General features: G+C 50.0%; 1 protein-coding gene and 1 pseudogene across 1 annotated transcript; one reads left to right on the top strand and one right to left on the bottom strand.

The window, feature by feature from the left end:
- Nucleotides 1-456: 456 nt before the first annotated feature.
- Nucleotides 457-7,038, bottom strand: LOC125537880 (disease resistance RPP8-like protein 3). Its single transcript, XM_048701208.1, has 6 exons — nt 6,643-7,038; nt 6,276-6,513; nt 5,917-6,159; nt 4,489-5,809; nt 3,119-4,176; nt 457-1,663 (listed from the first exon to the last, which is right to left on the bottom strand). The coding sequence occupies exons 1-6, from the start codon at nt 6,974-6,976 to the stop codon at nt 457-459; spliced, it is 4,401 nt and encodes a 1,466-aa protein (XP_048557165.1). The 5' UTR covers nt 6,977-7,038.
- Nucleotides 7,039-14,346: 7,308 nt separating this feature from the next.
- LOC125534099 lies at nt 14,347-16,117 on the top strand (annotated as a pseudogene).
- Nucleotides 16,118-16,819: the final 702 nt, after the last annotated feature.

Genomic DNA, 16,819 nt, shown 5'->3' with positions numbered 1-16,819 from the left:
ATAAGAACATTTATGTAATTAAGAGTACCCCCAACATATTCTTATCGTATAAGGCGAGTGCTAGAATGCTGATCTCTAAAGTTCATTATTGCAGCTGCAGAGCACATGTGGATGGCGTAGCAAGGAAATTCCGGACTAAACTAACTTTTGTAACGAACAACATAACGAATCTTCCGGTTTATCCAATGTGGTTCTCTCTTTCCTAGTAATCATCTTTTCTAGTTGACAAGACGAGATGAATAACAAACAGCACAACATGCCGGTTTACCTGTTACATGATATATGATTTGCAGCTTGAGTGCCTGCAGAGACAGCTCGTTCTGCAATGAGCACACCGCACATTTATGAGGGTATGTCAGGTCTGAGGACATATCGCACAAGATTGCCTCAAGAGCAACCCAGCTATATATGCTGTGTGTGTAAAAATATTGCTTACATGACCTCGGAGTAATCAATTCAAAAACACAACTCAATTTTAACATTTAGCCTGCTCCGTGGTAGCATTCTGCATTGATCAGCTAGCTTCCTGCTGCAGCAACCGATTTCCAGTTCTTCCAGTGAGAGTGGGAGGCCTGTTTCGGGCAGCCTTGAGATGCCCTTACACCCACATACCTTCAAACTCTTCAGGGAAGGAAGGTTGTGCAGCACTGCAGGAAGATCTACAAGCACTTGCAGGGACTCGAGGAGCACAAGCACTTGCTCTTGCTCATCTGTTAGTCCCACTTCTTCCAACCAAGTAAGTTTTAGGTGTTGCAGGGAGGTGAGGTGCCTGCAGAATGACGTGGTAAGGATAAATGGGTCTTGGATGTCAAGCCTTTTCAGCCGAGGTAACAGCGTATAGCCCTGCCTTGAAAAGCTCTCCAGAAATGGTGGCAAGCCAGGGCAGTTGTATACTGTCAAATGCCTGAGGCTGCCAAGGAATTGCAGGCCCTGCAGTGCAGTGAGCGATCCACAGCCTCTAATCTTCAATTCTTCCAGTGCCGTGCATGAGTGCAGCTGTAGAGATTGCAAATCTTTGCTGAAACACACAGTTAACTTTTTAAGGCTGGTGATATCTCTAGGGAAGCAGAGCTGCAGCGTTCCTTGGGAATGGTCATTGCTTTCAAGTTCGCCAAGTGAGTTTGGGAGGAGCCATCTTCCGTTTGTATGCACCAACGAGGAGAGCAGGTCAGGGCGGTCTAAAATGATTAGCTTCTCAAGGGAGGTAAATCCCAAGACACCTTCCTTGCCCCAGTTAAATGTTAGATGAGGGCACCTCTCAATAGTTATCCTCTTTAGAATGGATGTGAGATTTAATGGGATGCGCAACAGTCTGTCTGGAGCTAATCTGTCATCTGGATTTCCGGATGATGTGCCCTCCCTGGTTGAGCTAAGATTTGATATACTGTTTTCTTCCTCATCTGAATTTTCTTCCTCTTGGGAAGACAAATACAATTCCTCTAGGCATGGCGCATGTTGCAGCATCAGAGATAGCCACTTCCCCACTATACCACATGAATCAATACTGAGAAATTCAAGAGATGGGAAAGCCTTGCAATTCGCAGGTGTCACATCTTCAAGGGTATGCTCTGGCATCTCATCTGAAGCAAAAAGTTTTTCACAATCTCTTATTTCCAAGCTCGTTAAAGAGACGAGGTAACTAAAACCTTTTAATGATTTTTTTTTTTAGAAAAGGAGGATGACCCCCGGCCTCTGCATCTGGGCGATGCATACGGCCACTTTATTAATTATTCTCACAAGACCTTACAAAGTAATACAACAGCAAGACTAAAGCCACCGTCTAAGCAACAACTGTCGCTACACCTATCCAAATGATGAAGGGGCGCTGATAGCCTGGGCCTAATACCAAACAGACATCGCAGCCAAACCTAAACATCGAAGACCTGAGGTCCCAACGAGGACACCTGCCTGGTATGGGGCACCTATCAGTCCGGCGCACTTCTCAACCAGGACACCTGCCGGGTATGAGGCCGCCGCAGCCACCTGCCACAAGTCCATCTTTAGAGCTGTACTGTTGCATCTACCAAGCCAGATCTCTCTGCCATCGACGTCACCACGACGCCAGACAGCGCGTCCTCCTGCGCGAGTCCATCCTCCCACATCGAACTCCGAATCTGCACTGCGCCACGCCGTCAAGATCCGTCGCCATCAATGTATGGATGAAGCACCGCTCCACCAAAGAAACCGTCCGCTGGTCCCGCGAAGCAAGGCGCGGCACCAAGTAGAAGGCCGAAACGCACCGCCACCATGCCACCAGCAGCCCCGCCACCAAGAGCTGTTCCCAGCCGCCGCCTTCAAGAAGGAGCACGACACCAGGGTGCCGTCGACGCCCAGACCAGGAGAACAAAAGCTTCCGCCATAGCTCGAGGAGGAGGCGGAAGGGAGAGGATCCACCCCAAAGCCTTCAGGAAGGGGATCGGCGCCAAAGGCGTCGACTTTGGGGAAGCTGCCGCGCCAGCCAGGGGTTTCCCCCGGAACCTCACCCGCACGCCAGATCCGCCAGGCCGGCCATAGGGGACGCCGAAGCCGCCGCCAAGGACCGGCGCCAGCACGGATCGGGACAGATCGAAGCAAGGGCGGATCTTCTACATGGAGCCATGACGGATTGCGAGGAGCCGCCACTGCGCCAGCGTCCGCAGCCCCCACGCCGCCCGCGCGGCCGTGGGAGGCTGCCCACCAGAGCCCGCCGGCACAGCCCGCCGGCTGCACCGCGCCCATCGGCCGGGGCCGCCGCCCCGGGGAGCAGGAGGCGCCAGAGAGGCACCACCCCTGCAACAAACGGATCTGGACAGGGGCCCCAGATCCGCCGCCACCGGAAGCCACGGCCGGACACCCACGCTGCCCACGCAGCCGTGGTTGCACAGCCCCGCCAAGAACCCCTGGGGCCGCCGCCCCAGCATCCGGACTCCGCCGCCCCGCATGGCGCCCAGGGGCATCGCTGCGCGCCAGCCAGAGGCCCCCTCGAGGAGAAAAGGAGGCGAGCCGACGAGCTTCGCTCGCCGGCTTCCTCCGGCGGCGGCGGGGGAAGCAAGTGGATGGGGGTCGGGGGCGGCGGCGGCTAGGGTTCGCCCGAGCCGCCCCCCTGGAGGCAGCGCGAGCGACTTTTAACGAAATGGAACTTAGATTCCGGCAACCATATATCACCATCGATTTGAGGTTTTTCAGATTATTGAACAGAAAAATTTTGTCATCCAGTATCTTCAACTCATCGGAAGATTCGTCAAAACCATAGTAGTCATACTCACTATCATACCCAATACATAACTTATTATCAGATGATCCCTTCATGTACGGAAGTGTTGAAACTCCACAAATGAGTAACTCAGAACACATGATTGAGCGTGGAAGAGGCTTCAACACTTTCAAATGGGGGCAATATTCCAGACTTAGTTCCCTGAGATTAGGAGCCCATGACCTCTGCTCGGTTTTGAATTCATCATTGTTCTCAAACAGATCAAACTCCTTCAGTGATTGACAATCCTCGATTTGCAGTGCTCTTAGTCTAGAGCTCATACCTTCCACGGAAGTGCATGAACATTTCTCCAACTTTGGCATTTTAACTAAAGCTAGCTCCTCCAGTGAAGGAACCAGTATTTCTATTACTTTGGGCAGGTTTCTCAACTCCAGCTTTGTCAAAAACTGAAATCTTTCCAAAAATGGAAGTATTTTCCATTCACTACAATTCCATATCTGAACCATCTGGGAGGAGGTAATCAAGGTAATGTTGTCAACCACAATTGGCAAAGCAAAATCATACCCAGATATCTGGAGAACCTTTAAGTCCCAATGTGGTTCCCAACCCTCAACCTCCATGACTATCTCCGCAGGAGAATCCTTCCAGGACAAGTGCAACTTTTCTGAGAGTTCATTGTTTACCAATCCTGCCTCATAAACATCTTCCAGAGTATTAACATGCATCCAATGTTCAGTGGATTGGAGTTGTGTTAACTCAAAGCCACTAGAAATATGAAACTTGAAACCATGTTGTTCCTGAAATGATAGCATATTATCAATGGTTGCAATGGAACAGTACACTCCCTTGTGTACAACAAGATGCCGTAGGCTAACCAGATTATTAATACAACCAGGCATAGTACGATCAGTGTATGAACCGACGTCTAATACTTGGAGATGGTACAATTTGCTCAAAATTTGAGGGAAAGACCCATCCACCTCCTCAAACACATGTTTGAGAAAATCAGCAGGTGCTGCAGACATTTGCAGCACACGTAAGTTATGTGCCTTTTGAAATATATCTTGGAATAATAGTAAGGAAAAGTCATAGTGCCCAAGTAACACCAATGTCCTCAGTTCACTAACTGATGTAATTGCATTTTTCAGATTTTCTTCAAACTTCTCATCACGAGAAATGTTCCCATGCTGATCTTTCTGGTACGCGGATCCAGTTACTATTGACAAATGTCGTAGAGTTCGAGGCATTTTTTTGCAGTGTCGACCATCTATACTTGCACTGTCAGTCCTTGAAACCATCATCGCAAAATCATGCATGAGACCGCATATGGCATACATAACTTGACTGCCTAGATATGGTTCTTCTCTTTTAACTTCTTCAAAGAAGCCCATGTTAACCAAATCAATCAGATATCCCTGCCCTATATCCTCCAATCTCCGACTAGAGTTGTTGCACTTTACAAATCCCTGTGATATCCAGAAACCGACCAACACCTCACTAAGAAACTGATAACTGTCGGGGAATATGGAGCAATATGAGAAACACCGCTGTAAATGGTACGGAAGTTGATCATAGCTAAGCTTCAGAGCAGCCATGATACCTCTATTGTGATGCATGTATTTCCACTCTTCGTTCTTTAGAACGATTCTCCAATAATCAGTGTTAAGTTTCTTCCGTAATAGTTCTCCTGTAGATACAGCTGCTAATGGGTTGCCCTTTAACTTCTCGGCTATTTGCCACCCGATGATACTTAAACTTGGATGCTCCTGACAGTTCTCGTAACCAAATGCACGTGATTTGAACAATAACCAAAAGTCATCATTTGCCAGAGCACCTAACTTGACTGGTTTGAGGGTGCCTAACCTTCGTGCAAGAAATATATTTCTAGTTGTGACTAGGACCACATTACCCTTCACATGACTTGATACTAGAGAATCCAACATTTCAGCCCATCGGATATTATCGTCCACGTCATCCCAGACATTATCTAAAATAATTAAAAGTCTCTTTGAGTTAGCATGACTCTTCAAGATCTCCGGAAGCTTCGCAAAACAGGTTATTTCTTCATGCCTTTCTTGAGAAATAGAGTTTAACATCTCCCTTGTGAGCCTTATTTTATCAAAGTTGCGAGACACCCAAACCCATATCCTTTGGTCAAATTGATGTTCCACATCTGGATCATTGCATACAAGTTGAGCAAGAGTTGTTTTCCCAACGCCTGCAATGCCTACAATAGGCAGAACAACCACACCATCAGATTTTTCTTCTGTTATCATCTTTATAATGTTGTTCTTTTCTGCAACTCTTCCACACACATACGGTGGAACAATACTTGATGTGCTTAGGTGCTGATCTAAGGCTGTACTCTGATGGTGATTAGAACTGGAAGATATGTCTGATCCATGCAGTTTGAGAACCTCACTCACTTGCCCTCGGATAACTTGCAACAGACTAATAATTTCTTGTATCCTATCGGATATTGTATTCTTGTCACAAGGGGTGGTGTGTGTATTAGCTGCAATGATATGTGCTGACTCCTCATCCACGCTGCTTTTTTTCCTGCTAGATGAATCACCAACTACAATATGTGTCACATTTGCAATAGCATCACCGGTGCTGCAGTAAGAAAAAGACCATGAATTGGCTATTAGAACCACAGCGAGGTCTCTTAATTAAATGACTTCAAAAAATGTGTCGGTGTAAGGTTCAGATTCGTTAGCTACCTTGGCAGGTTTGGGGGCTGCTGGTCATCTTCTCCACGTTTCTTTTCACAAATCTTGGTATGGTTATGCATACCTGATGTACCGGTCTTCCCCCCGCACTTGATCTCTTTGTGGCAGTATTTACATTTTGCCTTGATTGGCTGTGTGTTTTCATTTTCTATAGCTTCATAATTATCCCATGCCTTGGACCGTCGTTTCTTTCCTTTTCCGCCCGATGAGCTGCCAACAATAGGCTCACCAGTACTGCAGTAAGGGGGAAAATGCTGGGTTGGCTATTAGGACCACAATTAGTGGGTCTCAAGAAGATGCATATAAGCTATTTCTAAAAATATGCTCATGCAAGGTATACTCAATAGTACCTTGAAGGGTTTGGCGGATGTGCTCCGGGAGCACAAGTCACAGAATGCGCATTCTCCAGATGCTTCTTCATAGATGATGTACCGTTCGTCTTGGTATCACACTTAAACTCATTGCTGCAGTGTCTACATTCTGCTTTGACGGGTTTTCCGTTATCTCTTTCTGTGATCGTAAAGTGTTCCCATACCACGGACCGTAATTTGCCGGCATTGCTCGGCATATCAGCATCGCCCCTTGTAGCTGTGCCAGAAAAAAGAACGTGGACCAGACAAGCATAAGATCAAACTTACTTTTTCGGGGCAATATAAGATCAAACTAGTAATTATTAGCAGACTTGGATTAATTGGATCTAGAGAGATTTGCGCTTACCTCCTGGGAGTGGGAGTGGGAGTGGCTCGCTTGGATCTGCAGGTGCCGGCAGACCTTGGACTTGCTGTTGCAGCCTGTTGTAGTCGAGCTCGTCCACAAGATCGTCGGCTTCATAGAGCCGCTCTTCAAGAAGAGCGAAAGCTTCATCCAGAAGCTCGTTCCCGCCCCCCTTATCTTTCGCATCAGAGACCACTATCTTCTTGACTTCCCAGATCTCCGACTTGAGCTTCTCGATGTCATCGGCAAGTCCGACCTGGCGAATCCAGGCACCGAGCTTGTCGATCTTGAGGGTTGCAGAGATGGTCTGCACCAGCCACCCAATCGCGGCCGCCATCAGATCCGGCAGAAGCAGCTCGCTGGAGATGGTCTCTGGTCAGTGGAGAGTGTGAGGGAGGGGAGTCGAGGCTCGAGAGTGGGCGGCACGCGAGCAGAGAAGAAACAATATACAATGCGCCGCACCGAACGCGGAAGGAAGGAGGGAAGCTAGGCGGGCGCGGAGAAGCTAGACGGGCTCTCTCAGCTCAGTCGATTGTATATGTGGAGCCCACACATAAAGCTCTATGGGCTACTTTAAAGAGGAGTTCGGCCTGTCGACGGTATTCACAAGTTTGGGCCAGGCTATAGTTCTGTTGATTTATATATATCGCTGCAACTTTGGCCCAGAATTTTAATGAAATGGACAAGGCCGAGCACATTAAAGATAGTGGTCTCTGATGTATTTTTGTTCATACTATACAGGAAAAACAAAGAGATTGCTCTAAAAAAAGGAAAAAAAGAGACCATTCTCAAATTCTTAAAAAGGAGCAGGGGAGACTACATTACTAAACAATTTCACATGCATCGAAGGTGTGCGATGGCGGAAACATTTTACCCGATGAGGGCGACGTGTACGTGTTTATATAGCAGGGGCGCACCTCCCTGTACAGCGCATACAAGTTGTTGGAGATTACATCTTGGAGAGAAAGAAAGATCTCTTAGATAGAGATAAACCTTAACAACCTAGTCTATCTAACTAGGACTCCTAACAACCGAAGCAAACAAGATGGTGCGGCAGATATGATGCGTGTTTGACACCCCCCTTAATCACAACTTCATTAAGTTGAGATTATGTCTGAAGTTCTCAAAGCTCCTCACAGGTAAAGTCTTAGTAAAACCATCTGCAAGCTGATCTTTGGAATGAATGAAGCGAATATCAAGTTGCTTTTGAGCAACTCTCTCTCGAACAAAATGAAAATCTATTTCAATATGCTTTGTTCTTGCATGAAAAACTGGATTAGCAGACAAATAAGTTGCACCAAGATTGTCACACCACAGACATGGAGCTGGTGTGTTCTTTATACCCAGTTCTTTCAGCATGGATTGAACCCATATAATTTCAGCTGTAGCATTTGCAAGTGCTTTATATTCTGCCTCTGTGCTAGACCTGGAAACAGTGGCTTGTTTCGAGCACACCATGAAATCAGATTTGGTCCAAAAAATATTGCAAAGCCACCAGTGGACCGCCTGTCATCCAAGCACCCTGCCCAGTCTGAGTCGGAGAAGGCACTGACCAGATTAGAGGATGATCTGCTGAAATCTAAGCCAATACTCAAAGTTCCTTTAACATATCTCACTATGCGTTTTGCAGCAGTGAAGTGAACATTGGTAGGTGCATGAAGAAACTGGCATACTTTATTGATAGCAAAAGATGTATCAGGCCTAGTCAGGGTAAGATATTGAAGGGCTCCTACCAAGCTTCTATACTTGGTGCTATCTTCTTGACTCAAAAGATTACCTTCTGTGAGAGACAGTTTTTCTGAACTGGATAATGGAGTAGGTGTAGGCTTGCAACCTTGTAGACCAGCCTTTTTTACAAGATCAGTTGCATACTTTTTCTGAGAGAGATGAAGTCCATCTGTGTGCTTCTTCACCTCAATTCCAAGAAAGTAATGCAAGTCACCAAGATCTTTCAAAGCAAAATCTGCACTCAAATCTTTCAACAGTCCTGTGATTGCTTCATTTGATGAGCTTGTCACAATGATATCATCAACATATATTAAAACAAATATGCATGTGTTGAACTTGTTGTAGATGAACAAAGAAGTGTCAGATTTTGATGGAATAAAACCAAGTGCTTGCATTTTGTGGCAGAGTCGAGAGTACCATGCTCTCGGTGCTTGCTTTAACCCATACAGTGCCTTGTCAAGTTTACACACATAGGAGGGAGTTTTCTTGCTTTCAAACCCAGGAGGTTGCTTCATGTACACTTCCTCTTCCAGAACACCGTGAAGAAACGCGTTCTGAACGTCTAACTGTCTAAGACTCCAGCCCCTAAAAACAGCAATAGACAAAACTAGACGAATGGTTGCAGCTTTAACAACTGGACTAAAAGTATCCTCATAGTCAATACCATATCGTTGTTTAAACCCCTTTGCAACTAGCCTAGCTTTGTAACGGTCAATAGTTCCATCCGATTTCCTCTTGATCCTGAAAACCCACTTGCAATCAATTAAATTTTTACCTTGCTGTGGAGGAACTAAGTGCCATGTATTATTCTTCTTTAGAGCCATGTATTCTTCATTCATCGCTTTCTGCCATTTTTCATCACCAAGTGCTTCTTCTAGAGTAAGAGGTTCACCTGTAGAACAAACCATGCCATATTTTGTTACTCGTTTGTAGTCAACAGGTTGTATTACTCCCTTTTGTAATCTTGTACGGCATGGAGAACCAGCCAAATTTTCGGCCGCAGAGGATCCCGCAGCATGAGCAGCAATTGCTGCAGGAACCAATCCCAAGGAGGATCCACGCGCTGCAGCGGCAGGTTCTGCCTCATTCGGATTTTCTATGGCAGATTCCAGCAGCTGTGTACGTGCAGACTCTGCAGAAGATCCCGCTAGAGGAGTGGACTCATCATGGCCACATGATGGCGAATCGGCCTCGGGTCGGACGTTGGTCGGATGCGTGGGCGCGCGCGCACCGACACTGGATCCCGCGCCAGCTTCAGGCCCCACGTTGGTTGGACGAGTTGGGGTCCGCCGCTTGTAACACACGGGCTGGCTGGAGAAGCGTGCGCCGCCCGCACCAACTGAGCGATGACGCGTGGCAGATGGCGATTGGCGTGTAGGCGATGTCGTGCTGCGGCCCGCGGGTGGCGACGAGGCGCGCGTCTGGACCGAGGCGGGTGCACATGCAGGCTGCACCCCTGGTGCATCTGCCGCCACCGATCCCGAGGAGGATCCCCTGCCCTACAGGGGAACAGATCCCGAGGAGGATTTGTCCCCAGATTCCGGGCACATGAAATATGGCTTCGGCTGAGGATTTTTTTCACCATTTTCTTCTCTGTTTTCTTCGCTGTTTTCACCTGTAATATCACAAGACTCATGCATGTCATCAGTAAGAGGGTTAGTCAACAGTTGATCATTATCACAATCGTTTCCCCCCTTGATCAACACCGGATAGATGAGGAGGCAAAAGAAGAATCTCTTGATGGAGCAAAGCACCGGCGTTAGGATGAAGATCAGCAAAAGGAAACTTGGTTTCATCGAAGACAACATCACGTGAAATGTAGACAGGTCCAGTTGCAACGTCAAGGCTCTTGACACCTTTATGTTGATTGCTATACCCTAGAAAAACACATTGTTTTGAGCGAAACATGAGCTTGCGTTTGTTGTAGGGACGAAGATTGGGCCAACAGGCACACCCGAAGACACGAAGAGATTTGTAGTCGGGTTTCATGTGAAGGAGGCGTTCTAGTGGAGTTTCATTGTTAATGACTCGACTAGGGAGCATGTTTATGATATGAACAGCTGTGAGGAAAGCCTCATCCCAGAACTTGAGAGGCATTGATGCACCGGCTAGGAGGGCTAATCCAACCTCAACTATATGTCGGTGCTTACGTTCGGCAGAGCCGTTTTGCTGATGAGCGTGGGGGCATGACACATGATGTGATATGCCAAGGGTTTGGAAAAATGAGTTTAATTTCTCGTATTCCCCTCCCCAATCAGACTGAACTGCAATGATCTTACTATCAAATTTTCGTTCAACGAGAGCTTGAAAGTTTTGAAAAACTTGGAAGACATCTGATCTTCTCCTGAGAAGATAGATCCAGGAGAATTTATTGTAGTCATCTATGAAGCTCACATAATAGGTATGTCTACGAACAGAACTGGGGGCAGGACCCCAAACATCAGAAAAGATTAATTGCAAGGGTTTGGTAGAAACACTAGTAGATATAGAATAAGGCAATTGATGACTTTTCGCTCGTTGACAAGAATCACAAATAGTTTCAAGATCACGCTCACCAACATACGGGAGCTTATTTTTCCTAAGCAATTTTTCAACTAAAGGGAAAGCAGCATGTCCTAGTCGATCGTGCCACCGTGTTGACGAAAGTTTGGCAACACCATAGGCTTGTTTATTGGATCTTCTATGCTCCGGGATCAATGGGTAGAGTCCTTGAACGCATCTACCTCGATGGAGAATTTTCTTCGTTGCCTGATCCTTGATCAAGAAAAAATAAGGATGAAACTCAAGGAAGACATGATTATCGATGGCAATTCTATGAACAGAGAGAAGATTCTTATCGGCACTAGGAACTAGCAAGATTTTCTTTAGATGAATTTTACGACGAGGGGTACTAAAAAGTGAATGACCAACGTGACTGATCCTCATACCTTCGCCGTTGGCAGTGTAGATTTGGTCTTTGCCACGGTATTTCTCCTTCATGGTGACCTTCTCGAGCTCATTGGTGATGTGATTTGTCGCCCCGCTGTCGACGTACCAGTTCGTGTCGACGCCGTAGGAGCCGTCCGCAGCCGCCGCAACCTTGTCCTCGTCTTGAGAGGAGTCATCATCTTCATCATAGCGATACCAACAGTCTTTGGCCGTGTGCCCAAGCTTGCCACAGATCTGGCAGCGTGGTGCATCTGGGCGAGACCTGCTGGAGCCGTCGCCACGACGAGACTTGGAGTTGGTGGAGCGCCCGATGCGGGAGTTGCTGGAGCCGCCACCACCGTTGCTATTGTTTCCTGACCGCCCCTTGTTGCGGGGAGATCCACGCGAGCGAGGGCCGCCGCCACGACCACGAGATGCGGCATTTGCAGAAGACTTGAAGCCGCCGGAGGAGCCGTGGAACTGGGCCATGCGCTGGTCAAAGTTACTCAGCATGGCGTAGAGTTCGTCGATGGTGACGGGCGTGACGCGAGCGTCGAGGGCGGAGACGAGCATCTGGTAGTCGACATCGAGGCCATGGAGAATGTACGAGATGAGTTCGTCATCCTGGATGGGCTTGCCCGCAGCAGCAAGTTCATCAGCAAGGCCGCGGAGGGAGGCGAAGTAGGAGGCGACCGACTGGTTGCCCTTCTGCGCGTTGATGAGCGTAGTCCTGATGTTGTTGACGCCGCTGAGTGACTGGGACGAGAACATGCCCGCCAGCGCGACCCAGAGTTCGTGCGCCGTGGTGATCGCGGTGACCGCGACCAGCACCTCCTTGGAGAGGGTGCTCAGCAAATAGCCAAGCACCTGTTGATCCTCCCGGACCCAGAGTGGGTGGAGAGGGTTGGGCTCAGAAGTCTCCTTATCGTCCTTATCTTTCGTGACGTGGAGTCTGGCCGGCTCCGGCGCGGTGCCGTCGACGTAGCCGAAAACGCCGGCGCCCCGCAGGTGGGGTGTGACCTGCGTGCGCCATAGCACGTAGTTCGTGCGATTGAGCTTTTCGGTGACCTGGCCATTGAGGCTAGGGGTGGCGCCGGAGGATGAAGACATGGCTATGCACTAGATGCAATCGGGAGACTAGGATTGGAAGAGAAGGGCTCTGATTACCATGTGCGATGGCGGAAACGTCTTACCTGATGAGGGCGACGTGTACGTGTTTATATAGCAGGGGCGCACCTCCCTGTACAGCGCATACAAGTTGTTGGAGATTACATCTTAAAGAGAAAGAAAGATTTCTTAGATAGAGATAAACCTTAACAACCTAGTTTATCTAACTAGGACTCCTAACAACCGAAGCAAACAAAATGGTGCAGCAGATATGATGCGTGTTTAACAGAAGGCACAACACAACATCCATCCTCCGTCGTCCATCAATCCACAAAAGGCACAAACACACAGTACTAAGTGGAAGGAAATGAAACTGCGCCCACGCCAAGCGCGCGCACACACAGGGCACAAGTACTGACACGGACGAACAGAGTCCCACAACAGGGATGAACTACTATTTCACGTTCAGAATGGCAAAGCCTACAAGCGCAGCCACCAAGACGACGGGCAGGAGGCCAAGCCAGAGCATCGTCTTCCCGGCGGCATGTCTTCTGACCACGTCCCCTGACACCCAGAAGCCGGCCGACGCCTCGAGGAGCCCGAAGACGAACACGGCGACGAGGATGCCGTAGTATATAAGAAGAAGGGTGCTTTGCCGTGGTGGAGAAATATACCTCCTGGCGCCTTGGATATGACGAGACAGAGCGCCGCGGCTGCGTCGACGACACCGCAGGAGATGAGAGCAGCCGGCAGCTTCTCGGCGTTGCTACATGCGGCGGAAATCAAGGCGAGCAGTTTCAAGAAGGCGGCCAGGAACCGCGCCCATTTGGTTTTCCGGCCCTTCGTTAAGCACATGGCATGTTGCAAAGGCTTGAATGGATCGTGCTTTACTGCTTAAACAAAGCCTCAGTGCATATGACATCGTTAGTAAACAGTCTCTGTTGCTTACTGCGCGCTATGTACAGTTGCGTACCTCTGTTCTAATTAGATTATACTTTCTTTAACGAGAGAAATAAACTATTCATGTTCTTGTTCTTAAGATGTGCGTATACTTGTTTCATCTTATCATTAGATTTTATTTATAAACGTATTTCTGCACTTGAGTATATTGTTGAAAACGACCAAGAAGTAGCAATTCCAAGAAGGAACAAGGTCATTCATCTAGTACTACTACACTAATAATGAGCTACAGTAGTAGTAAAAAAGTGTCACAGAGTAAACAACCAAAACACATGGTCAATTAGTACGCAGCGAAGTATTAAGTTGAAATCACGTATCTACGTGCAATTGCAGTGTTGCTTGCAAGGTATACAAGTTCGGGAAAAGCTCTTGTTCTCTTTCTGCGGGGGAAGATTCATTCTTTTTGTGATGCTACTAGTCTCTTGATAGATTTCATCATTCCACAACCCAAACTGATTTGGTTCTTTTAATCAAGAGGGATTGAGACAACGACAGCGGCAACGACCTCGCCGTGTCAGGAGCCCGAACCATAACCGAGCCGACTCAAACCAGAATCGATCAAGGGCATTTTTGGTTTATGACGCGTGGCCAAGGATGATTGGCAGAAAGAGTGCCACGTGAGTACGACAGTCAACAATCAACAGCATCGTCACACACGCATGTATTTTCTTGAGGTAATAGCACCTCAGGTACCTAACTTGCATAGAATGTGATGATTCGGTCCTGCATTTGTAAAACTTGACTCCATCATACCCCAACTTGCACCTCATGTGTGAGATGATTTAGTCTCAGTCCAATCACAATTCTACAATTGGCAGCCAGGTGGCTGGACCGATCAGCGCACGCATTTTTGCAGAAACCCCCTGCCGTTTTCTTTAATCAATTCGCACTCAGTGTCCGAACCAACCGACCAGAATCGGCACTAACGGCGGCCCGTGCGCGTGGCCAGCATGGCGCACAACGCGATGGATGAAGCGGCGGCGCTGGTCGTGCGACGTGCGCGGGCGCAGCACGCTCTGGGTGCTCTTCCACCAGGACGACTGCGAGCGCGTCCGCAACGGCACGGCCTTCGGCGCGTTCCCCGTCTCGTCCTCCGCCGCGGCCGCGTCGCTCCCCACCGAATTCCACCAGCTGCCGTCGGCTCGACCGTGCGTCCCAGAGATCTTCTTGGAGGACGAGATCGTTATGGCCGAGAGCTCTGACGAGATAACTCCGGTGGTGGAGCGCGTCTTGGTTGTCGACACCTCGGGAGAGATGGAAACCGAAGCTTATGGGTCCGGAGAGGTCAAGGCCATGAAGGATCACATAGATCTCGAATCTTCGCAGCCCAAGAAGCCGCCGCCCATGGACCTGAAGGAGATCGCCGGGAGCTTCCGGCTCGCTGCCTCGGTCTTCAGCAAGAAGTGGCACAAGTGGAGGCGCAAGCAGAAGCTCAAGAAGGAGGAGGCGGCCGGCAGCAAGGGCAGCGGCCGCGGCAATGCCGCCGTCGGAGAAGCCATCCAAGCCCTCCTTCCTTCGGCGGAGCCGCCTTCGTAGGGAGGCAGGCTCGGTGTTCGCCGGAGGCCGTCGTTCGTGCGACACGGACCCAAGCTTCTCCCTTGATGCTGGCCGCATGTCTGTCGACGATGTAGGTCTATCCTGGGACGGGCCCCGCGCGTCCTGGGACGGCTACCCCTTCGGCGCCGGCGCCGGCATTGGCCTTGGCCGAGCGCCTCCGCCGCTGTCACGGCTCCCGCCCATCCTCTCCGCGCTCGAGGACTCACCTGCCGGCGTGGTGGAACGCTCCGACGGCCAAATTCCTGTGGAAGATGACTCGCAGCCCGAGCCTGACGGCGACGCCAACACCCCCGAGGCTCGGCGCAGACGCGAGACTACTACATGGACACGTCGAGCCGGAGGCGCCGGAGCCTGGAGCGGTCAAGCTCCGTGCTGACAAGGTCGTTCGAAGTGCCCGACCCAAAGCCAACCCCTGCAGCGGCCGCCATCACCAATGCCACGGTGCCCCGCTGACCGGCAGCTCAGAGTTCTACCACTTCCACCATGCCGAAGACCTGCTCGACCAACGGTTCAACTCCAACTCTCTCGTCAAAGACTTCCCGGTGACCCTGGACGCCGCGTTCCCGGGCCCCGCCAAGAAGCCACGGCGTCTAAGCAAGGCGTGGACCCTCTGGGGCTTCATACACTGCCGGGCCACGGGCCGCCGGGGCAGCCCGTCCGACGCCCCGGACCGCGCGTTCTCGGAGTCGTGGCCGAAGCTGCGCGTCCGCGGGGTACAACAACGCCGGGATGCAGAGGTGCAACAGCAACACCAGCGCGCGAAGCTCGTTCAGCAGCAACAGCGCCGGCCTGGGCAGCTCGCGGCGCTGCTTCGTCAACGGCCACGGCAGCGTCAAGCGGCGACAGGAAGACCAGTGCGTGCTGGAGCGGAACAGCGGCGCTCGGTACTCGCCGGGGCACCACGCCGACAACGGCATGATGCGGTTCTACCTGACCCCGCTGCGGAGCGCCAGCGGCCGGCGCGGCGCCACCGGGCTGCCGGCCAACGGCGGCCGGCATCTGCGGTCGCAGTCGTTCGCGAGGAGCATGCTCCGGCTGTACTGAGGCGTGGCATCTCGTTTTCACCTGACCAGTAGCTCGGCACTCCGGTCGAGTTGTTTCTTTGCAGCAGCAGTAGTGATTAAGGGCAATGGTATAGTCATAAATCCTTTTATTACATGCTTGTGTAGGTTTGGATGGAACGGAACGAGGTTTATCTCATGTGATCACTTGTTTGTCTCGTGCTGTTCTTCTGCCATTGCTTCTGTTCGTTGTCGGCAGCTGGTGGAATTCGGTGGGGAGCGCCGCGGCCGCAGCGGAGGACGAGACAAGGAATGCGCCGAAGGCCGTGCCGTCGCGGATGCGCTCGCGGTCGTTGTCGGTGTCAAAACCGGCGAATCTCAGATAGGGGGTTCCGAACTGTGCGTCTAAAGCGGATGGTAACAGGAGGCAGGGGATACGATGTTTTACTCAGATTCGGGTTCTCTTGATGGAGGTAAAACCCTACGTCCTGCTTGATTAATATTGATGATATGGGTAGTACAAGAGTAGATCTACCACGAGATTAAAAAGGCTAAACCCTAGAAGCTAGCCTATGGTATGATTGTATGTTGTGATTGTTGTCTTACGGACTAAAACCCTTCGGTTTATATAGACACCAGAGAGGGTTAGGGTTACACAGAGTCGGTTACAATGGTAGAAGATCTACATATCCGTATCGCCAAGCTTGCCTTCCACACCAAGAAAAGTTCCTTCCGGATACGGGACGAAGTCTTCAATCTTGTATCTTCATAGTCCAGAAGTCCGGCCGAAGGTATAGTCCGGCTATCTGGACACCCCCTAATCCAGGACTCCCTCAGTAGCCCCTGAACCAGGCTTCAATGACGATGAGTCCGGCGCGCGGATTGTCTTCGGCATTGCAAGACAGGTTCCTCCTTCAAGT

The sequence above is a fragment of the Triticum urartu genome, chromosome 2, assembly GCF_003073215.2.
Source record: "Triticum urartu cultivar G1812 chromosome 2, Tu2.1, whole genome shotgun sequence".
Lineage (NCBI taxonomy): Eukaryota > Viridiplantae > Streptophyta > Magnoliopsida > Poales > Poaceae > Triticum > Triticum urartu.
This window is presented reverse-complemented; position numbering and strand designations above follow the sequence as displayed.

Coding starts and splice junctions, on each gene's coding strand:
- LOC125537880 (XM_048701208.1), bottom strand. CDS start 6,976: ATGGCGGCCGCGATTGGGTGGCTGGTGCAGACCATCTCTGCAACCCTC. Junction 6,514..6,642: donor CCCACTCCCACTCCCAGGAG/GTAAGCGCAAAT, acceptor TTTCTGGCACAG/CTACAAGGGGCGATGCTGAT. Junction 5,810..5,916: donor CAGCCCCCAAACCTGCCAAG/GTAGCTAACGAA, acceptor TTCTTACTGCAG/CACCGGTGATGCTATTGCAA.